Source organism: Argentina anserina, chromosome 1 (genome assembly GCF_933775445.1).
Source record: "Argentina anserina chromosome 1, drPotAnse1.1, whole genome shotgun sequence".
NCBI lineage: Eukaryota > Viridiplantae > Streptophyta > Magnoliopsida > Rosales > Rosaceae > Argentina > Argentina anserina.
This window is the reverse complement of record NC_065872.1, coordinates 4,708,458-4,732,133: the sequence shown is the minus strand read 5'-3', so window position 1 is coordinate 4,732,133 and position 23,676 is coordinate 4,708,458. Positions and strand designations below refer to the sequence as shown.

The 23,676-nt window shown below is 37.9% G+C and overlaps 3 protein-coding genes and 1 pseudogene across 5 annotated transcripts; 2 read left to right on the top strand and 2 right to left on the bottom strand.

The window, feature by feature from the left end:
- Window positions 1-2,456: 2,456 nt before the first annotated feature.
- On the top strand, window positions 2,457-5,895 carry LOC126794392 (glutamate receptor 3.6-like; annotated as a pseudogene).
- A 187-nt stretch (window positions 5,896-6,082) lies between these two features.
- On the bottom strand, window positions 6,083-8,160 carry LOC126788300 (uncharacterized). Its single transcript, XM_050514281.1, has 2 exons — window positions 8,046-8,160; window positions 6,083-7,722 (listed from the first exon to the last, which is right to left on the bottom strand). Exon 2 carries the CDS (start codon window positions 7,708-7,710, stop codon window positions 6,757-6,759), a length of 954 nt encoding a protein of 317 aa, XP_050370238.1. The 5' UTR covers window positions 7,711-7,722; window positions 8,046-8,160; the 3' UTR covers window positions 6,083-6,756.
- A 5,359-nt stretch (window positions 8,161-13,519) lies between these two features.
- Window positions 13,520-17,920, top strand: LOC126804888 (glutamate receptor 3.6-like). Of its 3 annotated transcripts, none has more exons than XM_050532016.1 (8): window positions 13,520-13,637; window positions 13,770-13,857; window positions 14,254-14,608; window positions 14,802-16,141; window positions 16,233-16,513; window positions 16,639-16,670; window positions 16,756-17,165; window positions 17,343-17,920. In XM_050532016.1, exons 3-8 carry the CDS (start codon window positions 14,323-14,325, stop codon window positions 17,820-17,822), a joined length of 2,829 nt encoding a protein of 942 aa, XP_050387973.1. In that variant the 5' UTR covers window positions 13,520-13,637; window positions 13,770-13,857; window positions 14,254-14,322; the 3' UTR covers window positions 17,823-17,920. The 3 variants fall into 3 exon arrangements, with proteins under 3 accessions (XP_050387973.1, XP_050387972.1, XP_050387974.1); XM_050532015.1 differs by having other exon boundaries at window positions 13,770-13,880; XM_050532017.1 differs by lacking the exon at window positions 13,770-13,857.
- Window positions 17,921-18,860: 940 nt separating this feature from the next.
- LOC126805018 (serine/threonine-protein kinase/endoribonuclease IRE1a-like) lies at window positions 18,861-22,744 on the bottom strand. The gene is made up of 7 exons (XM_050532106.1): window positions 22,530-22,744; window positions 22,212-22,434; window positions 20,712-21,988; window positions 20,451-20,627; window positions 20,077-20,319; window positions 19,384-19,687; window positions 18,861-19,108 (listed from the first exon to the last, which is right to left on the bottom strand). The coding sequence occupies exons 1-7, from the start codon at window positions 22,712-22,714 to the stop codon at window positions 18,947-18,949; spliced, it is 2,571 nt and encodes an 856-aa protein (XP_050388063.1). The 5' UTR covers window positions 22,715-22,744; the 3' UTR covers window positions 18,861-18,946.
- Window positions 22,745-23,676: the final 932 nt, after the last annotated feature.

Sequence of the window (23,676 nt, the reverse complement as noted above, 5' to 3'; positions counted from 1 at the left end):
AACCTTTGGTTGGTTAATAATGTCGGTGCCTGTGGTTGACTGGCGATTCCAGGTTTTCCGGTCGACATTGTAGTGGCCATGAAAGGGAGTTGGGGTACTGACACGTGTATGATCTTTCTATTTGTGGAACGTTGTGCTCCCATCTTGGATCTCTATCTGAGTCTGAAGGTGAGACCAGACAAAGCAAAGCAAGAAATGAAATTGATGAACAGAACGACGGATTAAATAGTGTCGTAGATATAGATGGTGAATTGGTAAAGGGGCTTTCATGGGGTACATAAAGAAGCCAACTTTAGTAGGTAGTATACTAAAGTTGCAAACTTGCTCCAAGTGAGACCAAAGTTCATAAGGAAATAATGAATTTACTCAATTCAGTAGGTAGTATACTAAAGTTGCGAACTCTTTGGTCGATGAAATCAACTCATCACATTATGATTAATCGAGTTTCTATTTTAAATTTCTATAGAATTGATCGAGTTTCGGTGAGTTAGAATTAAGGAGGAGTGTTGATCTTCTTTGGTCGGAGTGCATGTCGAAATCAACCTCCTCCTACTCGATCAAGTTTGTAAGTTTGTAACTTTACCTGGCCAGTGAGTGATAATGGAAGCACAACTTTAGTAGCTTTTAGAAAAGTGGCTTTCATAGTCACACGTCAATGATTTCACAAAATATCATCACTCGAATTCAGATAATGGGAAGATTGTTTCATAGGATATATAGCTGTGATTATTAATATAAGCATTCATGCATTAGATATATAATTAGGTACTCAAGAAGGAATGTCTGCAGTTAACTGCATTCTGATCGATCAGCTACTGCAGTTTTCGATCAGTTAGCGGTTTATTTCTGCAGAAAATGCTAACTCATGATCAATAAGATCGAGCAACACTGATGACATTCTCACCCTGACAACATAAAGGGATCGGATGGAATGAAGACGATTGGCATATCAAATACTCTGAATCGATGATTTGTAGATCTCAGCACGTCGAAGTTTTATGGTATTCCAACCTATATTTGTACGTATTGGCTTATAGACTGAGTCATTTGAGTGTACTAAGGCAAAAACCACTAATGAAGTCATATGAAGAACGCCATATGAAGTAGTTGGGGCACGTTATTTACATGTCTTGATTACGCCTTTGGTATATCTATATATTTTTGACCAGATCGGGGAGTGGTGCATGCTTCATGTGTTGCATTATTGGTTGAATGATTGTTAGGTTGATGCTGCTGCTGCTCTCGGTGCTATTCAACAGTGCTCTATTAATTGCATTATATCTAGTCCCTGCTAGTGCCTGCTAGGAAATTCTTAGCTAGTTTCATAGGAATGACAACAAATTGAGACCTATTGCTCTTGATCTTTATCCATCACATGTCCATTATCAACTCGTTGATCGAGATCATGAAAGTAGCACCAGGCGCTGTTTAGATATAAAGCACATTAATATACAGAAGCGGGTTTCACTAGATGTACGTACTAGGTCATATTCAAAGTCTTCTAACCTCCTATTATGCTTAGTTTCGTGTTTAATCCACCTCTTTCTCTCCACTTCCTTATGTTCTTGCTTCCCCCACCACTGGCTGTCTCCACATTCCGATCAAGTTCAACAGGAAATAGATCGTCAACGCGGAGTTCAGTGCCGGATGTGAGAGAGCGTATGAACCCTAGTACGTTTTAGTCAAGCTGAGATCATGCACCAGTAAAAAATAGTGATCATCCACACGTACTTGACACTTTCTTATCTTTGATATATAGTGGCCATCAAGCCAAGTCAATTCTTCTAATTTGCTATTGATTGCAATTGCTATTTGAAAGGTTGATAACAAACCACTAGATGATTTTTGGAAGAGATGCTTAAGCGAGCACTTTATAATTAGCTGATATAATCTCATTAGTGAGTTATTAATTTCCAAACATTTGCCGAAGGCTATTTATAATAACATGTTAACTAGCTAGCACTCAAGTATTTTCCTCATGTTGTGGAGATCCCATAATGATGTCGTTCGTTTTGAAATGACGTTTTCTCTTAATTAAACTTTTGTTTTCTGTTCAAGTTTGAAACCGTGTACAGTTTAATCACGCCACAGTGGACTTGAAGTCTACGATCAAGATTATTGGGCAGCTCTTGCTTACCAATATCAATTGCTGCAACATGTTGGTGCTCATATAATCATCAACCAAGTTGGTTCATATATTGTGCATTTGTGCATAACACATCCTGCTCTGCACTTGCATAGATTTAAAAACCAAAACTATTTTATTTGGTTCAAAGTTCAAACTTTATCCTTTAGTTTCATGCCATTTTGTGGAGTTCTCATATATTTGGATTGAAAGTTTGAGATTATGTAAGCTTTATTCATCTTTTGGATCTTTCATGTTATTTAGCAATGTGAATTTGCCAAATTTTTCCATGTACTAAGCTGAGTTGGTTCTGAATTTGCAGTGGTCCACCATGATTATAGCTTTGCTGCTGATTTTTTTGGTTTTCTGTAATGGTTCTCACTCTAGTGGACTCGTTAATAATGTCATTACAAGACCTGATGTATTGAACATTGGTTCGATTTTCACTTTCGATTCTGTCATTAGCAAAATTGCAAAACTTGGAATAACAACTGCAGTTGAAGATGTAAATTCCAATCCCACCATTCTCAATGGCACAAAGCTCTCACTCAAAATGCATAACACCAAATCGAGTGACTTCCTTGGAACTGTTGAAGGTATGAAAAATCTTTATCTGCTTTCAACTTCTCATGTATTGGAAATAATTTGGAAAGATTGCATGTCATTTATCATGTTCTGTTTGCAGCTTTGCAGTTTATGGAGAATGATACAGTAGCCATATTGGCCCCCAATTCTCAGCCACAGCTCATATTATTTCACACATAGAAAATGAGCTCCAAGTGCCCTTGTTATCATTTGCAGCAACAGATCCTACTCTATCTCCTGGTCAGTGCCCTTTCTTTGTTCGAACAACGCGAAGCGATCTCTTTCAGATGACAGCAGTGGTGGACCTTGTTGTTTACTACGAGTGGAGAGATGTCATAGCAATATATGTAGATGACGATTTTGGGAGAAATGCTGTTGCTTCCTTGGGAGATAAGCTAGCTGAAAAGCGCTGCAAGATTTCACACAAAGTTCCTTTGACTCCCACAGCAACAAATGATGAAATCAGAAAGGCACTTGTCAGTGTGGCTGCAATGGAGTCTAGGATTCTGATCCTGCAAATTTATACTAGCTGGGGTCTGCAAGTACTTGAACAAGCGCATGAGCAGAAGATGATGGATAGTGGATATGTATGGATTGCTACTGATTGGTTCTCCACCATTTTAGATACAGATCCTTCTCTCCCTCTAGTGGCAACAAATAGCATCCAAGGCGTGCTCACACTGCGAATGTACACGCCCGATTCAGAAGTCGAGATGGAGCAACTTGACCAGGGCAAGAAGAGTACTTAATGACACTTCTTTTGGGCTTAACACATATGGCATGTATGCGTATGATTCAGTGTTGCTTCTTGCTCAAGCAATGGAATCATTTTTCACTAATGGGGGTAACATTTCCTTTTCAAATGACACAAGTTTGAAGGAGTTAAGTGGTGGGAAGTTGAATCTTGATGCTTTGAACATTTTCAATGGAGGCAGGCAATTGCTCAAAAGCATTTCAGAGGTTAACACAACTGGCTTAACAGGGCTGATCAAGTTTGATGCAGATGGGAGCTTACTCAATCCAACATTTGAAGTCATCAATGTGACAGGGACTAGAAATATCTGCTATTGGTCTAACTCCTCTGACTTACATGTTCTTCCTCCAGAAAAGCTCCAAATGAAGCTGCAGACTAATGGCTCCAGTGCTGGTGCTCAAAAATTGTACAGTGTGATCTGGCCTGGACAAATAACTCAGAAGCCTCGTGGATGGGCTTTCCCGGACAATGGAAGAAAGCTCAGGATTGGAGTCCCAATCGAATCAGCTACCGCGAGATTGTAGGTGTAAAAGGCACTGATTTCACTGGTTACTGCATTGAGGTGTTTCAAGCTGCACTAAATGAGTTGCCATATGGTGTACCATTCAAGTATGTCCCTTTTGGAGATGGTACCAAAAACCCAGAGAACAATGACCACCTGCACAGAATCCAAATTGGGGTCAGTATTATTAGTACTTAATACTTATACCTTGAGCTTAATTAACACACGGTCGTTTCTTAGAAATCATTTTTCATATATGTATGCAGGAGTTTGATGGTGTGGTAGGAGATATTACAATCACTACAAACAGAACAAAGATGGTGGATTTTACACAACTTTATATTGAGTCCGGGCTTGTTGTAGTTGCTCCTATAAGGAAGATGAACTCTAGTGCTTGGGCTTTTCTGAGACCCTTTACTCCAATGATGTGGGGTGTTACTGGTGTGTTCTTCCTAGTTGTGGGAGCAGTAGTATGGATTTTGGAGCGCAGGACTAATGAGGAGTTTAGGGGGCCTCCAAGAAGACAATTTGTCACAATTGTTTGGTAAGTGGTTAAGTTCCAGCTACCCAAATAGAAAATGTCAGATGCAAAACTATGGTACGCTGTGAGCTTGAAATATCTATCTAATTCTTGTTCTTCTGGGATTTTGCAGGTTTAGCTTTTCGACATTGTTCTTCTCCCAAAGTGAAATGGCTTATACTTCAGTACATTATGTAACCAACCAACCATCTATTTGACTCGGACGGTGTTTTATTCCTGGAAATTGACATGTTATCAGATTGTCAATCGATCAATTTATCATATAACCGATGATCGGATAAATGAATTAATTTTTTGTTCTTGCATGAGTTAATTCCCTTCTTCATGGTGTTTATGCAGAAGAGAAAACCGGCAGCACACTCGGTCGTTTTGTGCTAATCATATGGCTATTGGTAGTACTAAATACTCAACCCCAGCTACATTGCAAGCTTGACATCGATCCTCACAGTGGAGCAACTTTCTTCACCTGTGAAGGGGATTGAAAGTTTAGCCACAAGCACTGATCCCATTGGTTTTCTAAGGGGTTCCTTTGCTGAAGCATACTTAACCGACGAGCTTAACATACATCACAGCAGACTCTTTCCCCTTTACTCTCTCCAGAAAGAGTATGAGAAGGCCTTGAAGAATGGTCCTAGTGCAGGTGGTGTTGCTGCAGTGACTGATGAGCGTGCTTACATGGAGCTCTTCCTCACTAAAATGGGTTGGGGGTTTGCAAGCGCATATTTCATTTGCTTAGTTAATCTTGCTCGTAAGACCTTTGCAGAGAACATAATGCTTATAGTTGTAAGAATGCTTGATTGAATTTACGTATTTGTCTTTCGTAGGCATTTCCAAGGGACTCGCCGTTGGCAATCAACATGTCGACCGCCATACTGAAGCTATCAGAGAATGGAAACCTCCAAAAGATTCATGATAAGTGGCTCATGAAAAGTGCTTGCAGCGCAGAGGGAGCAAAGCAAGCAGTAGACCACCTTCAGCTGAAGAGCTTCTGGGGCCTCTTTCTACTCAGCGGCATTGCTCGCATTCTTGCTCTTATTCTTCATGTTCTTCGCATGGTTCGACATTACTACCGGCATGTAGACTCTGACATTGAGAGCTCACAATCATTTGTTTCATTTGTAAATAAGAGGGAACAAGAAGTGAAAAGCAGGTCTAAGAGGATAAGAACAGAGAATAAAGCCTCAAGTAAGATAGTGCACAATCAAGAATGCAGTAGTGATGGTTTGGATGAAAATTGATCTTTTCGGCTAGCTTGCAATTCTATACTGCCTAGCAGTAAAGCCTGAACATGCATACCTTAAATTTCAAGCAACTTTAATCAAAGACTTGGGTGATCACAAATTCACAATACATAGTTGGACTTCTGTGCAGATGAAATCAGATGTGTAATTCTGAACTATTTTACTGATATTGTTATCTACTTGGAATCTCAATCTATGGTAGGTTCTATTCAGCTCAGTCCAGCTTGATTAGCAAATGAAACAAGCTAAGTTTGAGTTCTAGCATGCTCAGCTCTAACTTTCACCAGACAACTCAAATTAGGATTGAGCTCGGTGAGCTAAATATGTTCTACGTGTTGCTCAAGCTCATTTAACATAGTTATTATATATATTTCCATAAAAAATGTAACCAAAAAACAAAAAGTAATTCGATAAACATAATACTGAGTCAATTTATCATTGTCTATTTGCTTCTGAGAAACACTACAAAGCAGACTAAACTTTAAACTTTGATATTACCTCGAGCGCAAATTTCTTACTGAAGTCCTTAGTGCAGTGTTATGAGGTTCCCAACTCAGACCAAATGCCTTTCTCTTTATTCGGAGCAAAGTTGGCTTCATCTATGGATCGACCACAGCACATCACCCATAATCAAATTCTATCCTTGCCACAGAGGATGAAGAACCACTTTCGAGCCTTACACAACTCATCAAAAGACCCCAGAACCAAAGAACTAGTCCCCGAATTCAAATCTTTCAACTCTTCTTCCCCTTGGCCCTCTTAAAAGGTGTCCATTAAAAATGGAGGCAAGAGCAAGCCCTTCATAACAACTCAAGCACTTTCTATACACATGTTTCCTACTTTATTTTTACCATCCACATCTCTATAACTAAATTTCCGTCTCAAAGCCATAAACAGAACTGCAGTACTTGGATTCATGTTTATGTCTCAAAAGTTAAAACACTCTTCAGCATCAAAATTTTCCAAGGCAGCAAAATCATTCAAGTCTCAAGATCCCAATCTCCTCTATTAACTCTTTACAGATTGCTTCTTCCCTTTCCTCGTCCTTTTAGCTGGTTGCTCTTCAAGGTCTTCATCTCCATCAACAGCAGAACTTTTTACCCGTTTGCTTCTCGTTGCTTGTTTTCTCACATTCTCTTTCTCTGAGGCCCCACCTTGTTTAGCTTTTCTTCCTGCCATATGCTTCCCCGTCTCAGCATCCTCACCGTCCTCTCCTCCACTCTCTTCTTTCCCCTCCTCACCATCACTATTATTGTATTCTATATTATCTATCAGTGTATCATGCTGAGAATCAAACATTTCCTTTTCCAACAACTGTCTTTCAAGTTTGCTAACTTCAGTTTGCAGATTAAGTATCATTTCTCTCTGCTGCAAAACAACTTCCTCCAAGTCCTTTTTTTCATTCTCCAACAACTTGTTCTTGTTCAGTACTTCATGGTTTTCCTCACAAGCTTTGTCCCACAACTCCAAATATCTATAATTTTTCCTTATGAGCTTTTCATTCTCTTCGGTTAACTTCTTCAGCGACTCTTGAGTACAGTCAGCGGGATCAGGTAAACTTACTTCGTGGCTGCTACTGGTGGAACTCCTTTGAATTTTTGTGGATGGAAAATGAACTTGTTTCGGAGTTGCGTTCAATACTTGTCTAGGAGCTCCCTTTAACAATCTCTCCTTGCATTCTTTCACTAACTCTAACATTTCATTATAAACATCAGGAGTGACCCCGGTGCAACTTGCAACCCCCGATGTTCCTTCTTTCAACAGATGACAACGCACTCGAGTATAAGAGCCGTTGTAGAACAAATTGCAGAAATTACACTGCCACTTGCAATTTCCTCCATTCCCCTGTTTCTGAATCTTCTTTACAAACTTCCACAATGGTGCTTTGTCATCGATAAACTCATATGTAGGATCAACAACTCCACTACTAACACAAACGAGAGGTGCTTCTTCACCACTCATATTTCCTGAAACCTATGAAAAACCAAGTAATCCATAAACTGAACTTTCAAACAACTCTGTCAACGGGAAACAATAATTCAACAACTAAAACAAACAACTCGATATTGAAACTAAAACAGACAAAACATGTATCAAACGAAAACAAAGAACCCAGAATTATATATAACATGTTCCTCAATTCAACTTCAACTCCAACAAAACCCAACGAAAATAACCCAATTGATCATTGACCTTTCAGAAACAAAGCAATGCAGCAAGCAATTAGAGCAAAACATAGCCGAAAAGTGAATATCAAGCAGTAAAAAACGAAATTGGAGATAAGAGAAAACCGAAACCTGGTCTAAGAGAGAAGACGTAGCTCAACTCGAAGACGACGATGATGTCCTCTTGCGTTTGGGGAGAAGAAAGCAATGAAAACAACCAGCCCAGACGACACTGGTTTTGTGTTTTGTGTTTCTTGGTTTGTCTTGTTATGTCTCTTTTACCCCTCTTTATCTAAGTCATTTACAACAATTTCGTATCGAAATCAATGACTAAAATATCTATAATTTCCTCAATATATTTTCACGAAAGTTTTTATTTTTTACATATGAATATATTCGTTACATATTAAACATTTTTATATGAAAATTTTCGATATTTCCCGATATATCTGGAAAATTTCGAAATTTCCCGATATTTTCATAATATCGCTATGTATCAAGCTAATTTTAAATAAAATAAAAAATCACTAGTTAGGAATCAAACTTATGATTCATCTTTTTGTAAGCACAAAGTTATAGTCAACTCTACTACACTAACTTATTGTTATATATGACTTTTTTTATTATGTATTACATTTCATGTCTCAACATTAACCTAAATTGAAATAAAACTGAACTAGTTGTTGAGGGAAATTGAACCCCTTTGGTTTAGAATGAAGCAATGATAGACCTTACCCTTATGGGGAAAACACAACATGCATTATCCACCATATTTATTCTCTAACGAAATGCAATCAAGTAAAAACATATGGACAGAATATGATGCACAATCTTCACAAAGCTATAATTATGGTCAAAATCGAGAAATATTTGATCCGAACGGGAACTACCAGTACCACAACTCATAGTTAATCACCCATGACCCATATAGTTGGCATATAAGTTAGTATATGCAAAATTAGAAAGGGGATGTATCATTTAATTACTATTCTTTACAATAAACTCATGATTTTACTTAACGACATTATGAAGATAATGAAAATTTTGTACCGCATATATTTTTTATGTGGTTCTAAATCACTCATGTAATTTTATGTTTAATGTATCATATGTAAATAAAGCGTTATGAGATAGCATCCCTTTGGGTATATATATATATATATTTTTTTTTTAAGCAGATTTTTAATAATGTTTGACGATTATTTCATCTCAACTTACTATAACTCACTATAAACTAATAGTTATATAATAATTTCTTATGAGATATAGTAGATAATTGATCAAATAAACATTTCTCAAAGTTTCATTAAAAATTTCATGTTTTTATATAAATTTTCATCAATTTACTAGACTATTTTTTAAATTGAAATTTTCCCGAATTTCTAATTTTCGGATCCTCGATATTTACATTCTCGCCGAATTGTTTTATTCCTTGATCCAAATCATATACTTGACCTATCCATATACGTATTCACAATGTATTCATTTATAGGTATACATGTCATGGCATGTCTGTATCAACAAAATAGTGTAATTCAAAATAATGAACTTATGAGTCATGCTTGTCGTTTATTAAAATAGTGAGTTCTTTGATGCCGAACCTAGTAGCGTGGGTTTGTAACTAAGCAAGGCATTAAAGTGACTAGTCTCATACCTGTGCGACGGACGGTTTGCAGAATTTTATTTAAAATGTATTTGAAAAAAAAATAGTGAGTTCTTTGCCCATGGATTGAATTTGCCCGCCAACACTAGCAAGGACGATGTTGTTTTCGAATGCCAATGACGATGCGGCTCCTAGAGAAAACATTTTCGCCTTCAATCCATGTGTTTAGTTTGGTGATTTTTACTTTGATATTGGTCTTTTTCTAAGTGATTCATATCATGTCATCAATATCGTCGAGCCTTACATCCAGAGAGAGATCCTAGTGCCCTCAGTGGTACCAAGCAGTCCATTTCACACGACTCGAAAGTGACTAAACACGCACATGTAACTCATTTCACTGTAACACCCTACACATATGACATGGTTATAGTGCTTCTCTACCAAGTACGTTGTATCCATTTTTTGAAACAAATAGCTGATTGGAGCTAACTCAAAACGTGCCATTATGGACCATATATAACCTCGGTGCAATGACCACAGACACCTATATACTTGTGCAATCTCAGAGTGGTCCTATTGCGTCATGAGCTTAGAATGAAGTGAAAACGGAATCGGAATAGACAGCACATTCGTATTAATTTCACTTTAGAGATTTTCAATCAAAGCTGGCAACTGGCGCCGTGTGTATTGGACTGGACCACTGCTCCCTTCTTGTCCCCGTGCCCGACACCCATGTCGATATCTAGAAGTCTAGAACATAAATACTAGGCTTGTAAATAGCAGGTGATTGTAGCAAGTTCGATTTGATTCGGTTCAGCTCGGTCCAACTTGGTTCATAAATGAAAGAAGCAAAATTTGAGTTGCAATATATCCGGCTTGTTTCTTTCTTAACTAATTAACTAATAAAGATAGGTGATATAAGCTCTTCTACATCGAGACACATTCACATAAATCTCAAAGGGATCGTCACAACCAGGAACCCTCACCCGTGACGATTCAAATTAAGTTTGAGCCTAGCATGCAACTTATTTTTCCGATGGAGTGAACAAAAGTTACTACTCATAAGTCATAACCATGAAAACAACCTAAAATAACCTAGTTTTGGTAGATTGAAAAGCGCATGAGAATCACAAGAAAGTGAGCTTTAGTGACTGACTATAGAGCGAGTTTGGCTCCGATATGAGTTTTTTATAATCAGATTCATCTGTGTTATGAGAATAATCAGCTACAGTTGTACTATAAAAATAATCAGTGTTGAATTGTTTGATGAATATTTGTATATAAATGAGTTTAGATAAAGACAAAAAAAGACATGAAATTAAATAGTATTTGGCTTCATGAGGGTAATAAGGTAAAAAGTATAAATAATCTCAGCTTCTATAATTAGAAACACAAAAAACATAGCTTCTAAATTATGTATTGGAAAAGTGTAAGATTTAATTAGAATGATTAAATATTTGTGACACCTTATACTTTAGATGTAAAAACAGTTTTGTCCTTCTACTTTCAAATTTAATCTGTATATCCTTCAACTCTTAATTTTTAACAGTTTTGTTCATTTTCGTTAGTTGACCATCAAAAAATTCAGTTAAACCGTTAAAATGTCTTGAATACCCCTAATTCAAATCATATTTTTTTCTTTTCTTTTCTTATGCCTTTTTTATTTTCTCTTTTGGTTTTTGTTTTTATTTTTCTTGTTTTTAAAATTAATTCATCATATGTGCTATCAAATATATATAATTGTAATAAACACAAATTATCAAATTAATTGTAAACAAGATAAGTATCTTGTACTGTTGTTGTCTAAGCTTTATAATTACATTATTATTTATCACATATCTTTCTTATCAGGGTATGAAGGCCCCTTATCTTATTCTATGCTCAGAGAATGACGATCTTACTCCCTATCAAGTTATCTGTAATTTTGCTGAACGCTTGCGAGAACTTGGAGCAGATGTAAAACAAGTAAAATGGAATGGCTCTCCTTACGTAGATGTGCTTCAAAACTCAAACTTAGAGCGAATGATAATGAATGCATTGCTTGAAAACTTTATTACTAGTAATTGCACAATGTTTTCAATTATAATCTAATCTCTGTTGTACGACAAAAGGTTTAGTTCCAAGCATTACTTTTTAACCTTTTTTCTTCATTTGGTCAGAGCACCCAAGCCCATTGTTAGAAATTTTGTTAATTTACTTGTGCATTAAGAGGAGAATTAATGACAATTGCTCAACATCAAGTTGGAAATAAATAATTTGAAACTATTTTTGCATCAAAGTATGGTTATGACAGTAGAAAGTCTTTCTTGTCTTAGCATTGTAGAAAATAATCAAAATATATTTGTAGAGCATCATAATATAAAAGAAATTTCTAACTGGATTTGAGTATTGGCACTTACAGGTCATTTTAGGCATTATCCAATTGATTATAAGATACTTATCTTGTTTATAATTAATTTGATAATTTGTGTTGATTACAATTATATATATTTGATAGCACATATGATGAATTAATTTTAAAAACAAGAAAAATAAAAATAAAAACCAAAAGAGAAAATAAAAAAGGCTGAAGAAAATAAAGAAAAAAATCTGATTTGAATTAGGGGTATTCTAGACATTTTAACGACTTAACGGAATTTGTTGACGGTTAACTAACGGAATGGACAAAACTGTTAAAAAATAAGAGTTGAAGGGTATACAGATTAAATTTGAAAGTAGAATGACAAAACTGTTTTTACACCTAAAGTATAAGGTGTCATAAATATTTAATCCTAATTAAAACCAGTAAAAATTTTGTTCACGAAACACTATTTAAGTCCACAAACTCTAAAAAACCTCAGGGCCAAACTGGGCCATATATCTAAATAAACGACATGAACTAGCCAAGGAATCAACATCAAAATTTGTTTCTCTCTAAATATGAACAAAAACGCAGTAACATGGAAACGAAACGGCTTAACTAGGGCTATGTTCGGGTCTTAATTAATTATTTTAGTCGGACTCGAGATTCAACCCATGTTAATTATTCGGTTCGGGTTTTGTATTTTTTCAAGATATGACCCGAGCGGATCCGGATCCGAAATGAATCAATTCGGTTCTCGGTTCTATTCGGTTTCAAAATGAATGTGTAATCTTGTAATCTCAGTAATACATTTAAGTCTTTAGTGCAATATATAATTATATAAATCTATTAATAAGTAAGAGAAATCAACCAAATTACAACTATCCCACAATAAAAATATATAAAGTCTTAGACAACTAAACCAACATTCAATTTTAAAAGTAAAAACAAATGATAAAATCCCCAATTAAATTCTTAGTTATTTCAATTAAAGCCCCTCGCACGAAATCAAAAGGTACTAAGAGATTTGTGAAAGTGGAATAGCAGGTTTGATTCTAAATAGCCCATCACAAAAATTATCCTAATAATCTAACGGTTTATATCATTCTAGTATATATCTAACAGTAATCGGTTCCTATAATTTTTCATAATAGGATCCGACCCATACCCAAATTTTATTAATCAATTCGGGTCCGAAATTAAAAAAACATTTATTAAAAAAAAGAACCCAACCCGATCCGCCTTATTTGGCTCGGATCGGATAGGTTTTATTTGGACCCGATCCAAATGCACAGCCCTAGGCTTAACTATTTACTCATTCATCCTGGTTAAGAAATAATAGTTTAACCAAGGCGTGTTGATGTAACAACAAAAACGTAAACAAATATAAAAACAAAGAATTCTAGATGTAGTTCAACTCTTATAGAATTATAAAATACCCGGTCATTTTGCTCTGATCCGTCATATCGTTGGATTTTGTTACTTAAAATGTCGCTGTAACAATCATGATCATATCATCCATATGGTGATCAGAGAAGTCTAGACCTCTCAACGTGGGTACATCCTCCTAGTGCTCAGCTTCATCTCATGAAACAAATTCAAATTCTATCATCAGATTTTCTCAGAGCCAAGAGTCTCTTTCAGTCTCTCTGGGTATTTAACTATTTATCACATTAATTTCCCAGCACACATTATAATCATGGCACTTAAAGTATTATCAAGAATCTTTCATCTTCATCATGCTTGACCAATTCCCTTACTTTGTAGCATTATTGTTCAGGTGTGTGAAAGTCTGGCATTTTAATGCTTTAGCCTATAACCATGAACTCTTTAGTGGATGCTTCTAAATTATAGCTTGTTGCTTTTTGAATTCTTTAAACTTTTGACTTTGGTTTATTTTCATCCTCTTTAGGAGACCAGCTTGCCTATTACTGATTCTAGTTGGCTTTAGTTTGTGGGGAATGAGTTCTCTCCAACTGGGTTTTGTGTTCAAGTCCCAGGTTGCTAGTTGTATCTTCATCTGGTATCCAGCTTCTCACAACTTTTCCTGTTCAATCAGTAGCGTTTTGCCCATCTTGTGATTCTCTTTTACTGTTAAACCTCTTCATTTTCCCCAAAGAAATATCTTTTGATTCTTTTCTCATTGGTTGCTATTTCCTTATAATATTGATTATGTTTTGTCTTCTTCACCTGGCTCATCTGAGTTCACCATCCAATCACGGTTTGCTTTCTTTGTGTTTCATGATTGGGGATTATCATTTCTTATAAACCCTGTTTTTCTCTACTTGTTGTTGAGTTTATGTTAGATTGAAACTCTTTTAAGTCCTTGGTTTTTATCACATGGGTGAAAATTTGAAGTTGCTTGCTTATTTTTGGTTGTTTATTAACTATGGCAGTGCTTGGATTTGAAGCTCAGTTGAGTCTATCACTTCCTGGGAAGCTGGGTTGGTGAAAGTTAAGGGTTCATGAGTGATCAATTCACCATGAGTATAACTTGGCTCCTGCTTTTGATGGTTCTATTGAATGGGTGTGCCTCACATGGAGCTACTACCACCAACATCTCAACAAGACCAGAAATAGTAAATGTTGGGGCTATACTTGCTTCCAATTCCATTGTCGGCAAAGCTGCCAAAGTGGCAATGGAAGCTGCTGTTGCAGATGTGAATTCTGATCCTTCAGTTCTTAGAGGAACCAAGATGGTAGTTACGACTCAGAATTCTGATTTCAGTGGATTTCTGGGCATAATTGAGGGTATGTATCAGTTATATACAAGCTTTTTGATTGATCATATAAATGGGGGGTATATTAATGAAAGTTTTGTTCTTTATTCATATGAGGGTATGCAGGACTTTGTTTTCAAACTTTTTTCTTAGAATTAAAGTATCATATGAAATGTGTATAAATTAATGAAGTTTGATTCTTTATTCATGTGATTTCACTACAGCTTTACGATTCATGGAGAATGACACAGTGGCCATAATTGGACCCCAGAATGTTGTAATGGCTCATGTAATATCTCACATTGCAAATGAGCTCCAGACTCCTCTATTGTCATTTACAGTAACAGATCCCACCCTGTCTTCACTTCAGTTCCCATATTTTGTTAGGACTACTCAGAACGACTTGTTTCAGATGGCTGCAATAGCCGATATTGTTGACTACTATGGATGGAAAGAGGTAATTGCAATCTATGTTGATGATGATAATGGGAGAAATGGGATTGCAGCATTAGGGGATTCACTTGCTGAGAAACGTGCTAAGATCTCATACAAAGCACCTCTGGTTCTTGATCCTACTCGGAATAACATCACTGATCTACTGGTTAAGGTGGCATTAACTGAGTCTAGGATTATTGTTCTTCTTGTTTATCCAGGTTGGGGCACTGATGTATTTAGTGTGGCCAAGTACCTTGGCATGATGGGAACAGGGTATGTTTGGATAGCTACTCATTGGCTATCTTCATACATAGATACTACCATTCCCCTCCCTATGAGTACTATGGAAAATATGCAAGGAGTTCTAACATTGCGCATGTACACGCCAGATACAGAACCGAAAAGAAAATTTGTTTCGAGGTGGAGAAACTTGACTAGTGGTAACCAAATGGGGTTGAATGCTTTTTGTCTCTATGCTTATGACACTGTATGGTTGCTCGCTCATGCACTTGATGCCTTCTTTGATCAAGGGGGAAACATTTCATTCTCAAATGATTCAAGGTTGGCACAGATGCGCAGAGGGGAACTAAATCTTGATGCTCTGAGTATATTTGATGGAGGTAGCTTGTTACTTCGCAACATATTTGGAGTTAATATGACTGGCACAACTGGCACAGTTAAGTTTACCCCAGATAGAGACCTCATTCATCCTGCTTTTGAAATCATAAATGTGATTGGCAGTGGCGTAAGGAGGATTGGTTATTGGTCTAACCAATCTGGTTTATCAGTTGATCCTCCAGATACATTTTACACAACCCCACCAAATCGTTCTAGTGCAAACCAAAGCCTTTACAGTATGATTTGGCCTGGAGACACGACACAGAAGCCTCGTGGTTGGGTTTTTCCAAACAATGGCAGGCATTTGAGGATTGCAGTCCCAAACCGTGCTAGTTTCCGTGAATTTATTTCATATACACAAAGCAATGACATGTACAATGGGTACTGCATTGATGTTTTTACTGCTGCATTGAACTTGTTGCCCTATGCTGTTCCCTACAAATTTTTTCCTATTGGTGATGGTAAAAAAAATCCAAAAATCACTGATCTTGTGTACAGCGTTCAAACGGGTGTGAGTGTTACCTACAGAACAACTTTTTTTTTCTCTGTGTTAAGGTGAATGCTTCATTTCTTTTCTGAAAACCATTTTTGTTGTTATATAGGACTACGATGCAGTAGTTGGTGATATTGCAATTATCACCAACAGAACCAGGATGGCAGATTTTACACAGCCATACATCGAATCTGGGCTAGTAGTAGTTGCACCTGTTAAGACGACGCTAAATTCAAGTCCTTGGGCTTTTCTGAGGCCATTCAATAGAATGATGTGGATTGTCACTGCTGCCTTCTTTCTCATTGTTGGAACTGTTGTTTGGATTTTAGAGCATAGACTAAATGATGAGTTTCGAGGTCCTCCGAGAAGACAAGTCGTCACTATCCTTTGGTGAGTACCATGCTCATTGCTCGAATGATTCTAGAAAATGCCTTTCAATTGGTGTTGCAACTCTGATCATGTCTGCTTGTGGCCTTAATCCCACAACCATTTAACAGATGTGCATTCGTTTGCAGGTTTAGCTTTTCAACTTGGTTCTTCGCCCATAGTAAGTCAATTTTCACCAAGTTCAGTCATTTGGTTCATAAGAGCTTCAGTTGATTCTTAGCACTTTACTCTGGTTGTGAGTGCAGGAGAAAATACAGTCAGCACCCTGGGTCGCCTAGTACTAATTATATGGCTGTTTGTGGTTCTTATTATCAATTCGAGCTATACTGCAAGTTTGACCTCAATCCTTACAGTGCAAAAGCTTTCATTCTCCATCAAAGGCATTGAAACTTTGCTCCAAAACAAGGACCCCATTGGTTACCAACAGGGTTCATTTTCCGAGTATTATCTCACTGAGGAACTCCACATTGACAGCTCCAGACTTGTGCCACTCGTGATGCCAGAAGATTACGTGAGAGCCTTAAAAGCTGGTCCGCGTAAAGAAGGTGGTGTTGCCGCAGTGATTGATGAGCGTGCATACATGGAGCTATTCCTCTCAAGCCGATGCGATTTCAGCATTGTAGGTCAAGAATTTACCAGAGCCGGGTGGGGATTTGTAAGTTTTCTACTTTGTCTATGATTTTTTAATCTACACTGCATAATAAATGCTGATCAGCAGTGAAAGTTGGTAACATTATACGTAAGATTGACTGCTTTCCTTCACATACCTGATACCAAACTATCAGATTCTAGTCTCGTATTTAAATTCATCACGTTCAGTATTTGGATTCAGGCTTTTTCAAGGGACTCACCTCTAGCAGTGGACATGTCTACGGCTCTGTTGAAGCTGTCGGAGAATGGGGATCTACAGAGGATCCATGACAAATGGCTTCTCAAAAGTACTTGTACTTCACAAGGAGCAAATCTAGAAGTGGATAGGCTTAAACTTAAAAGCTTCTCAGCCCTTTTTGCTCTCTGTGGAGGGGCTTGCTTGATAGCTCTCATTATATATTTCAGCATGATGTGTTACCACTTCACCAAACAGTACACTGGCAAATTGTCTTCTTCCGGAAGCGCCACATCTCGGCGTCTTCAGACCTTTCTCACATTTGCTGACGAGAAGAAAGAAGAAGTACAAAGCCGATCCAAAAGAAGAAGCATGGAGAGGATGTCAAACAGAAGTGTGGGTGAAGATGAGCCGACGAACAGTTCCAAAAGAAATATAGATCACTCAATTTCAAACAGAAATCTTGAATATGGTAGCAATGCCTGATCAGGACGATCCCAAATTTCCATCTGTAACTTCATAGGTCTTCTACGGATGAGTTATCTTAGATGCATATGTATACACAGCTCATGTCATTGTATTGATGCTGCATTATTCTTTTAGGGGAATGCTTTGGTCTGCAAAATGGCATGAGTGTCACTTACCTATTTGTACAAACTTTGCTAATCACTGGTATTACTAATGTGTTTTATATTATATTAACTGCCAGGGGATCTCCGTCCCCTCCCAGATGGACTCAGGATATGATCAATTAACAGGTTTAACTAGTATCCAGACATCAACTTGAAAGAGCGCACCCTAAAATGACTGTATCACCACCTGAATGAATCATGCATGCTAGTGATTTGATGAAAGCATACAGAAAGATTCTTGGGATATGAATTACTTACAGGCATATCTGAACCTGCAAGCACACATCCTTGCCCGCCTGAATCAGAATTTTCTGGGAGCTGATTGACTTGCGAAGTACTGAAAGTAGCCATCATATCCACCGGGCACTTGTCCTAGGAGCTCAGTTTGTTCACGACTATGATAACAGGTATCTTCGAAACAATTTTCAAAAATAACAAAATTGAATATTTGAATTTTGCTTTACCGACACAGTTCACCTCATTCAGTAATTTCTTGAGTCACACGCCAGGGATCACCCCAGCTGAGCTAGTTAACAACGCCCTAACTTACCGGGGACGAGCAAAGTGATATCTCCCCAGGCACAGAAAAATGCAATTGACATGATGAATGCGCTTTTTACAGGGCCAACAAGCCAAAACATTCTGCAGAGTCCTCTATAACCCTATCATCCTCAAGGACCTCAACTTCTCTTATAACATGTCCCAACTACCGAAAGGCCTCTGTTTCTACAATTGACAAAATCACTTTCTTTAGCCCTCAATCAACCAAACACGAATCAAACAACTTTTTTTCACTCTTTTCCGAAAATTTATCACACTGTTGGCAAATGAAAACATGATAGTGATTTGATGATGAAACCATTTATAAAGATCATCGGTTAATTTTATACATCATTATATATATTTACAGGCATCTACACATACAAACTACGCCAACCCTACACAAAGCAAGTGTTTTATTTCAGCATAACTTGGTGACTAGAGACCCGAGGACTCATTAGCAGTACTTTTGAAATACTTCTGAAACCATTCCTCTTCTCTACAATGTTTGCACGCAACTTTGTATACTTCTATCAGAAGTTTTGGGAACCGGCTTGCAAAGTAGGCATCATATCCTTCAGGCAATGGTCCTAGGAGTTCCTGAACAGCCACCACAAATCAAGAGTAAATATCACTCGTACCAGCACATAGACATATACATAAGAGCGGCCATGCTTAAGACTATGATAAGTTGATAACTGTTACTTCTGAAACACTTCGCAGTGATGATTCTAAATGAATTTTTCCAAACAAGCGAACAATCTACTTTACTGACACTGTTGACATAGTCACAGATATTTCATTTCTGATTCCTAAATTATTAATGTATACATACTCTCAGTTGGAAAAATTCAGAAGGAAAAGGAGAAGATTACCTGGATTTCTTTTGGGAGCTCTCTATAGTGATTTGATTTGTTCCGCATGACTCGCAATAAGTCTCGGACGGTGTCAAACTTATAACGCCTGTATTGGCCAATGTTAGTGAGGAATGCAGGTTCCATCTTCTCATTCCATTTCCCACCCAAAGCTCTGGGCGCAGTACTCTCTAGGGCTCTCAGAAGATCAGAGTTGGACCATCTATCTTCCAATTCTACCCTGTCACTATAGTCTCGCAGGAATGAGACTCTTGTCTCAGAGCTCCAGAAAAGAGGATGGTGCAACACCTCCAAAGCCTTTGGCCTTAACGAAATAAAAAAATAACCATATAGATATTTAGAGATGCCATCAAAATTAGAAACCACTATGTTGTCTGTTTACATCAATGACTCTTTGCTTTAAAAGACAAATCATGCAGTGACAACATTTAATCTTTCAAGATCAATACATTCCAAGACATCCAACCTAACACCACCTGCCACCAAGTATGCCTGAAGAAACTGGGGCAGCACGTAGCTGACTTAATATATCTACAATAACTTGAACCCTCATAATAAGCTAGCTAGTTCAGTTGAAAAAAGCAACATAAGATTCAATGGAAGCAGTGGTAAAAGTCGTACAGGAGACATCTCCATTGCATAATGCATAACTATTGCTTAGAATTATTAGAAGAAACTAATGCTCAGTATTACCTCAATTCAGGATCGCGGTTTAACAATCGAGATATAAGATCCAAAGCTTCTGGAAGATACTCGACCGAGAACAGATCCATTTGGTTCTTCACAATATTTATATCACGTTCAAGGCGGTCACCAAATGGATGTCTGCCACCAGTGATACAAAAGAATAGGACACAACCTAAACTAAACAAATCCACAGCACGTGTTTGCCGCCCGTGAAGAAGCTGTTCGGGTGCTTGCCAACCCGAACTACCACTACCTGCAAGCATAAAATAAATATTACCCATGAGTAATGGAATAGCATAGCTAAACTGGATTGTGAGCTAGACGATTATGTGATCGGTGCCTCCAACCCTGTGTGTTGAATGTTAAAGGTAAAGAAGTACTTTCCAGTAGCATGATGACCCAGCGAAGACATGTCCCCAATAAGTTGCTTGCTGATACCCATATCTGACAGCTTTGCACACAGCGAGCCTTCCTTGATCAACAAAACATTTTGAGGCTTCAAGTCCCGATGAATTATCCCTAATTCATGTAGATGCACAAGCCCAGAAACCACATCCCTAAGTCCACAAATGAAAAATAATGTCAAGACGATGCTAGGTGAAAACTGATATATAACAGATTTGAGGTAAATGTTAACCAACCTCATCAATTTCAATAATAGAGGGGACAAAAGACCATTATCTTCCCATAAATTAACATCTGGCATGATATTCTTCACCACGGACAAGCGAACCTTATTTTGAATCACAGGATGGTCCTCACCAGCTACTGGATTTTGGGAGGAATTTGCGTGAATTTGTATCAAATCATCCAAGTTGCAGATACAGCGCTCCAAAGAGAGATAAACAAAATCTCGATCATACTCTACCCCGTACCAGCGTACTATATTTGGATGTCGGTCAGATGCAATAAGATTCTGAATTTCTTTGAAAGCCATATCATAATGACCTAGAACAAGGCGTTTGACTGCAACAGGTCGACCTTCATAAATTCCCTCCAGCACAATGGTACCATTGCTTCCCTTGGCAATCTCTTTATCTGATATGAGTAGTTTACCAATCCTGCGACCAACCGCAGCACCATACAATAGTTTATCAAGTGATAATGTTTTGTTGACACCATCAGAGTAGGCTAAAGCTTCCTCATCCTGAGATGATACATGATTCTCCTCTTCACCAATGTCACTAGTTGTCTCTCCTGATTTCTGATTCTTCTTACTCTTGGAAGGCAGAGCATTTGGATCAGCGAGCCGTTGCCTACTAACCACGTAAGCACAGCAGCATATAACAAAGCCCGGGAGGATAAAAAAGGAGAAAGTGAGAGTCCAAACTCGTGATCGATCAAAAAGCAAGACCAACATGCCAGTAGGAGATTTCCTCCCATTTGAAGCAGAATTCGAGAGTATCTTATGTTTGTTTTGTTCCTCTAATAATCTGCCATGTACAGGTGGTTCAATCGATATACGCCTTTGGTGGGGTACTCTTACTTTGGAATGGCATGGTAATGGTGAGGCAACATCACCGCCTGCTTCAGAATCAAGGGCCCCGATAACAGGATTCTCAATATCTGAACAGAATGATACAACTCCAATTTCACAAAATGTCAAATTCCAGGCGACTTCATTTGACTTCGGAAAGTACGTCATCAGAGTAAACTCTGTCACCAGTACTTGTAGTTGCGACATAGCAGAATTCGGACTCGTTGGACCAAGCTTGACCAATTGCTTAATGCGTTTGATAATACCAGGGTAAAGTAGACCCTGCTCCTCTCCAAGTGTTGAAGGGTATCTGTGAATTATCCTTCCAGTCCAAGGATCAATTACATAGGTCGTGGTCTTCATCGATCCAACTGTTACACTTCCATCGTCTGATGTATGAGGCGTCAGAAGGACAAATTCAGCCATAGGCCTATCAAGTTTCTGCAAGCAAGCCAACGATTAATGAACAATACACGAAATTCCAATGCATTGCAGCTACAATCATGGAGTGTTTCATCCCCCGACCAATTGACAAATTCGACAAAACTATCCGTCAGAAATTAGATACGCGAATGTTCTAATTGATCCTATAATTCCATCATGAATAATGCATGGATGATTATGAAAACCTCATAGAAAAAAATTGAGCGTCGTATACGCATACCCTTTTGATGCCATTGCTTATGCTATAGAGTCGGCCATCTTCGTCAGCGTCTAGATAAAATCTATTAGGATCTTCTACGTACACATTATTTCTGAGTTGAGGCGCCTGATATGAACTGTACAGCGGCCTCCCTAAATCCACGCCATAAATTACCGCGCCGGAATTACTGTCCACCAGCAGTAACTTCCCCTCCCGTGCCGCCTCGAAGTGAGAGATACGCTGACTGACGAAATCAAAGATCAAAGCCAAACAGTGTTAAATTTTAATTACAGGATGGAGCTAACAAATCGGTGAAATTCGAGAGTGTAGAATACTGACGGCGGCGGGTGGGAGAGGAGCGATCGGCCGGGAGAGCGGGAGAGGCCGGCGTTGTGGTGGTCCGGCTGCGATCGCTGGAGCGCGGAGGCCGAGACGGCAGCGTATGGGAATAAGGAGCCGAGGATGGGGATGAGGAGGAGGAGTAGGAGGAGCTTCCACGTGGCGGCGTGGTGGTGCTTCTTCATCTATCCAAGGCGTCTGCTTCCCCCCAATGACCGAGAACTCTGAGGAATTTGGGGCTTTGGGGGGTCAAATATGGTCAAGAAAGACGTCGGAGGAAGAAATAGTGAGGCGTGGGGTTTAGGAGAGACTAAGCGGAGGCGTCGGGGACTACAAGATTCGAAGGGGTTTCCGACCCGGCAAGGTTCGGATCTTTAACTCCGGAAGTAGAGACTTATCGGGTTGTCTTTGCTTTCGCGATCGGGTTTGTTTTGGTTATTAATTGGGCTCGGAAAACGCGGGAAAAGCCAGTTCCCCACACCGATGAAATCATAATCCTTAATCTATCTATAAAATGAATCTAACATAAGGTATAGTTTTCGTGTCTTATGAACTCATTTTCAATTGGCCAAATTTAAAGAACTCACTGATAATTAAGATTATTTTACTTTTAAAATTATCATATAAATACATAAATTATATAATTCGATCTACTTTTAATACATATTGTTATTTGACCGATTAATTGATATGACTACCGATATGAGGGGTAAGTTGATATTCTCAGTGGTGATGAAGAAAGAAAAACTACTCTTACTCATTTTATATTATTTATCTCTCACTTCTCTGTCTGTGTAAATATTTCTCAAAATTATGATGTAAGTGTAATAAATGAGATTATTGGTCTTGAAGTTATTAACAATTTTGCTCTGGATATCTGAGTCTTAGGGTTATAAATAACTTCTTCCCCCCTCTTTTCCTTCTTTGAAATTTATGGATTTATTTTCCTCCTTTATAACATGTTGATTGAACTAATAATTAGGTAAAATTTGTAAGATTTTATAAACTATAAAAAAGTTTGAACTTGTAAACCCTTTGTTCATTTAATTAGATTCTTTATAAGAACTACCAACCTACCGTACTATTTTTATATTAATATTTGGTAGAATTTCGTGTTATTTTGTAGAGTTTTTTTCTTTAGAGTTTC

Coding starts and splice junctions, on each gene's coding strand:
- LOC126788300 (XM_050514281.1), bottom strand. CDS start 7,710: ATGAGTGGTGAAGAAGCACCTCTCGTTTGTGTTAGTAGTGGAGTTGTT.
- LOC126804888 (XM_050532017.1), top strand. CDS start 14,323: ATGAGTGATCAATTCACCATGAGTATAACTTGGCTCCTGCTTTTGATG. Junction 14,609..14,801: donor ATTTCTGGGCATAATTGAGG/GTATGTATCAGT, acceptor ATTTCACTACAG/CTTTACGATTCATGGAGAAT. Junction 16,514..16,638: donor CAAGTCGTCACTATCCTTTG/GTGAGTACCATG, acceptor ATTCGTTTGCAG/GTTTAGCTTTTCAACTTGGT.
- LOC126805018 (XM_050532106.1), bottom strand. CDS start 22,714: ATGAAGAAGCACCACCACGCCGCCACGTGGAAGCTCCTCCTACTCCTC. Junction 20,628..20,711: donor CTATTATTGAAATTGATGAG/GTTGGTTAACAT, acceptor TTGTGGACTTAG/GGATGTGGTTTCTGGGCTTG. Junction 19,688..20,076: donor AACCGCGATCCTGAATTGAG/GTAATACTGAGC, acceptor TATTTCGTTAAG/GCCAAAGGCTTTGGAGGTGT.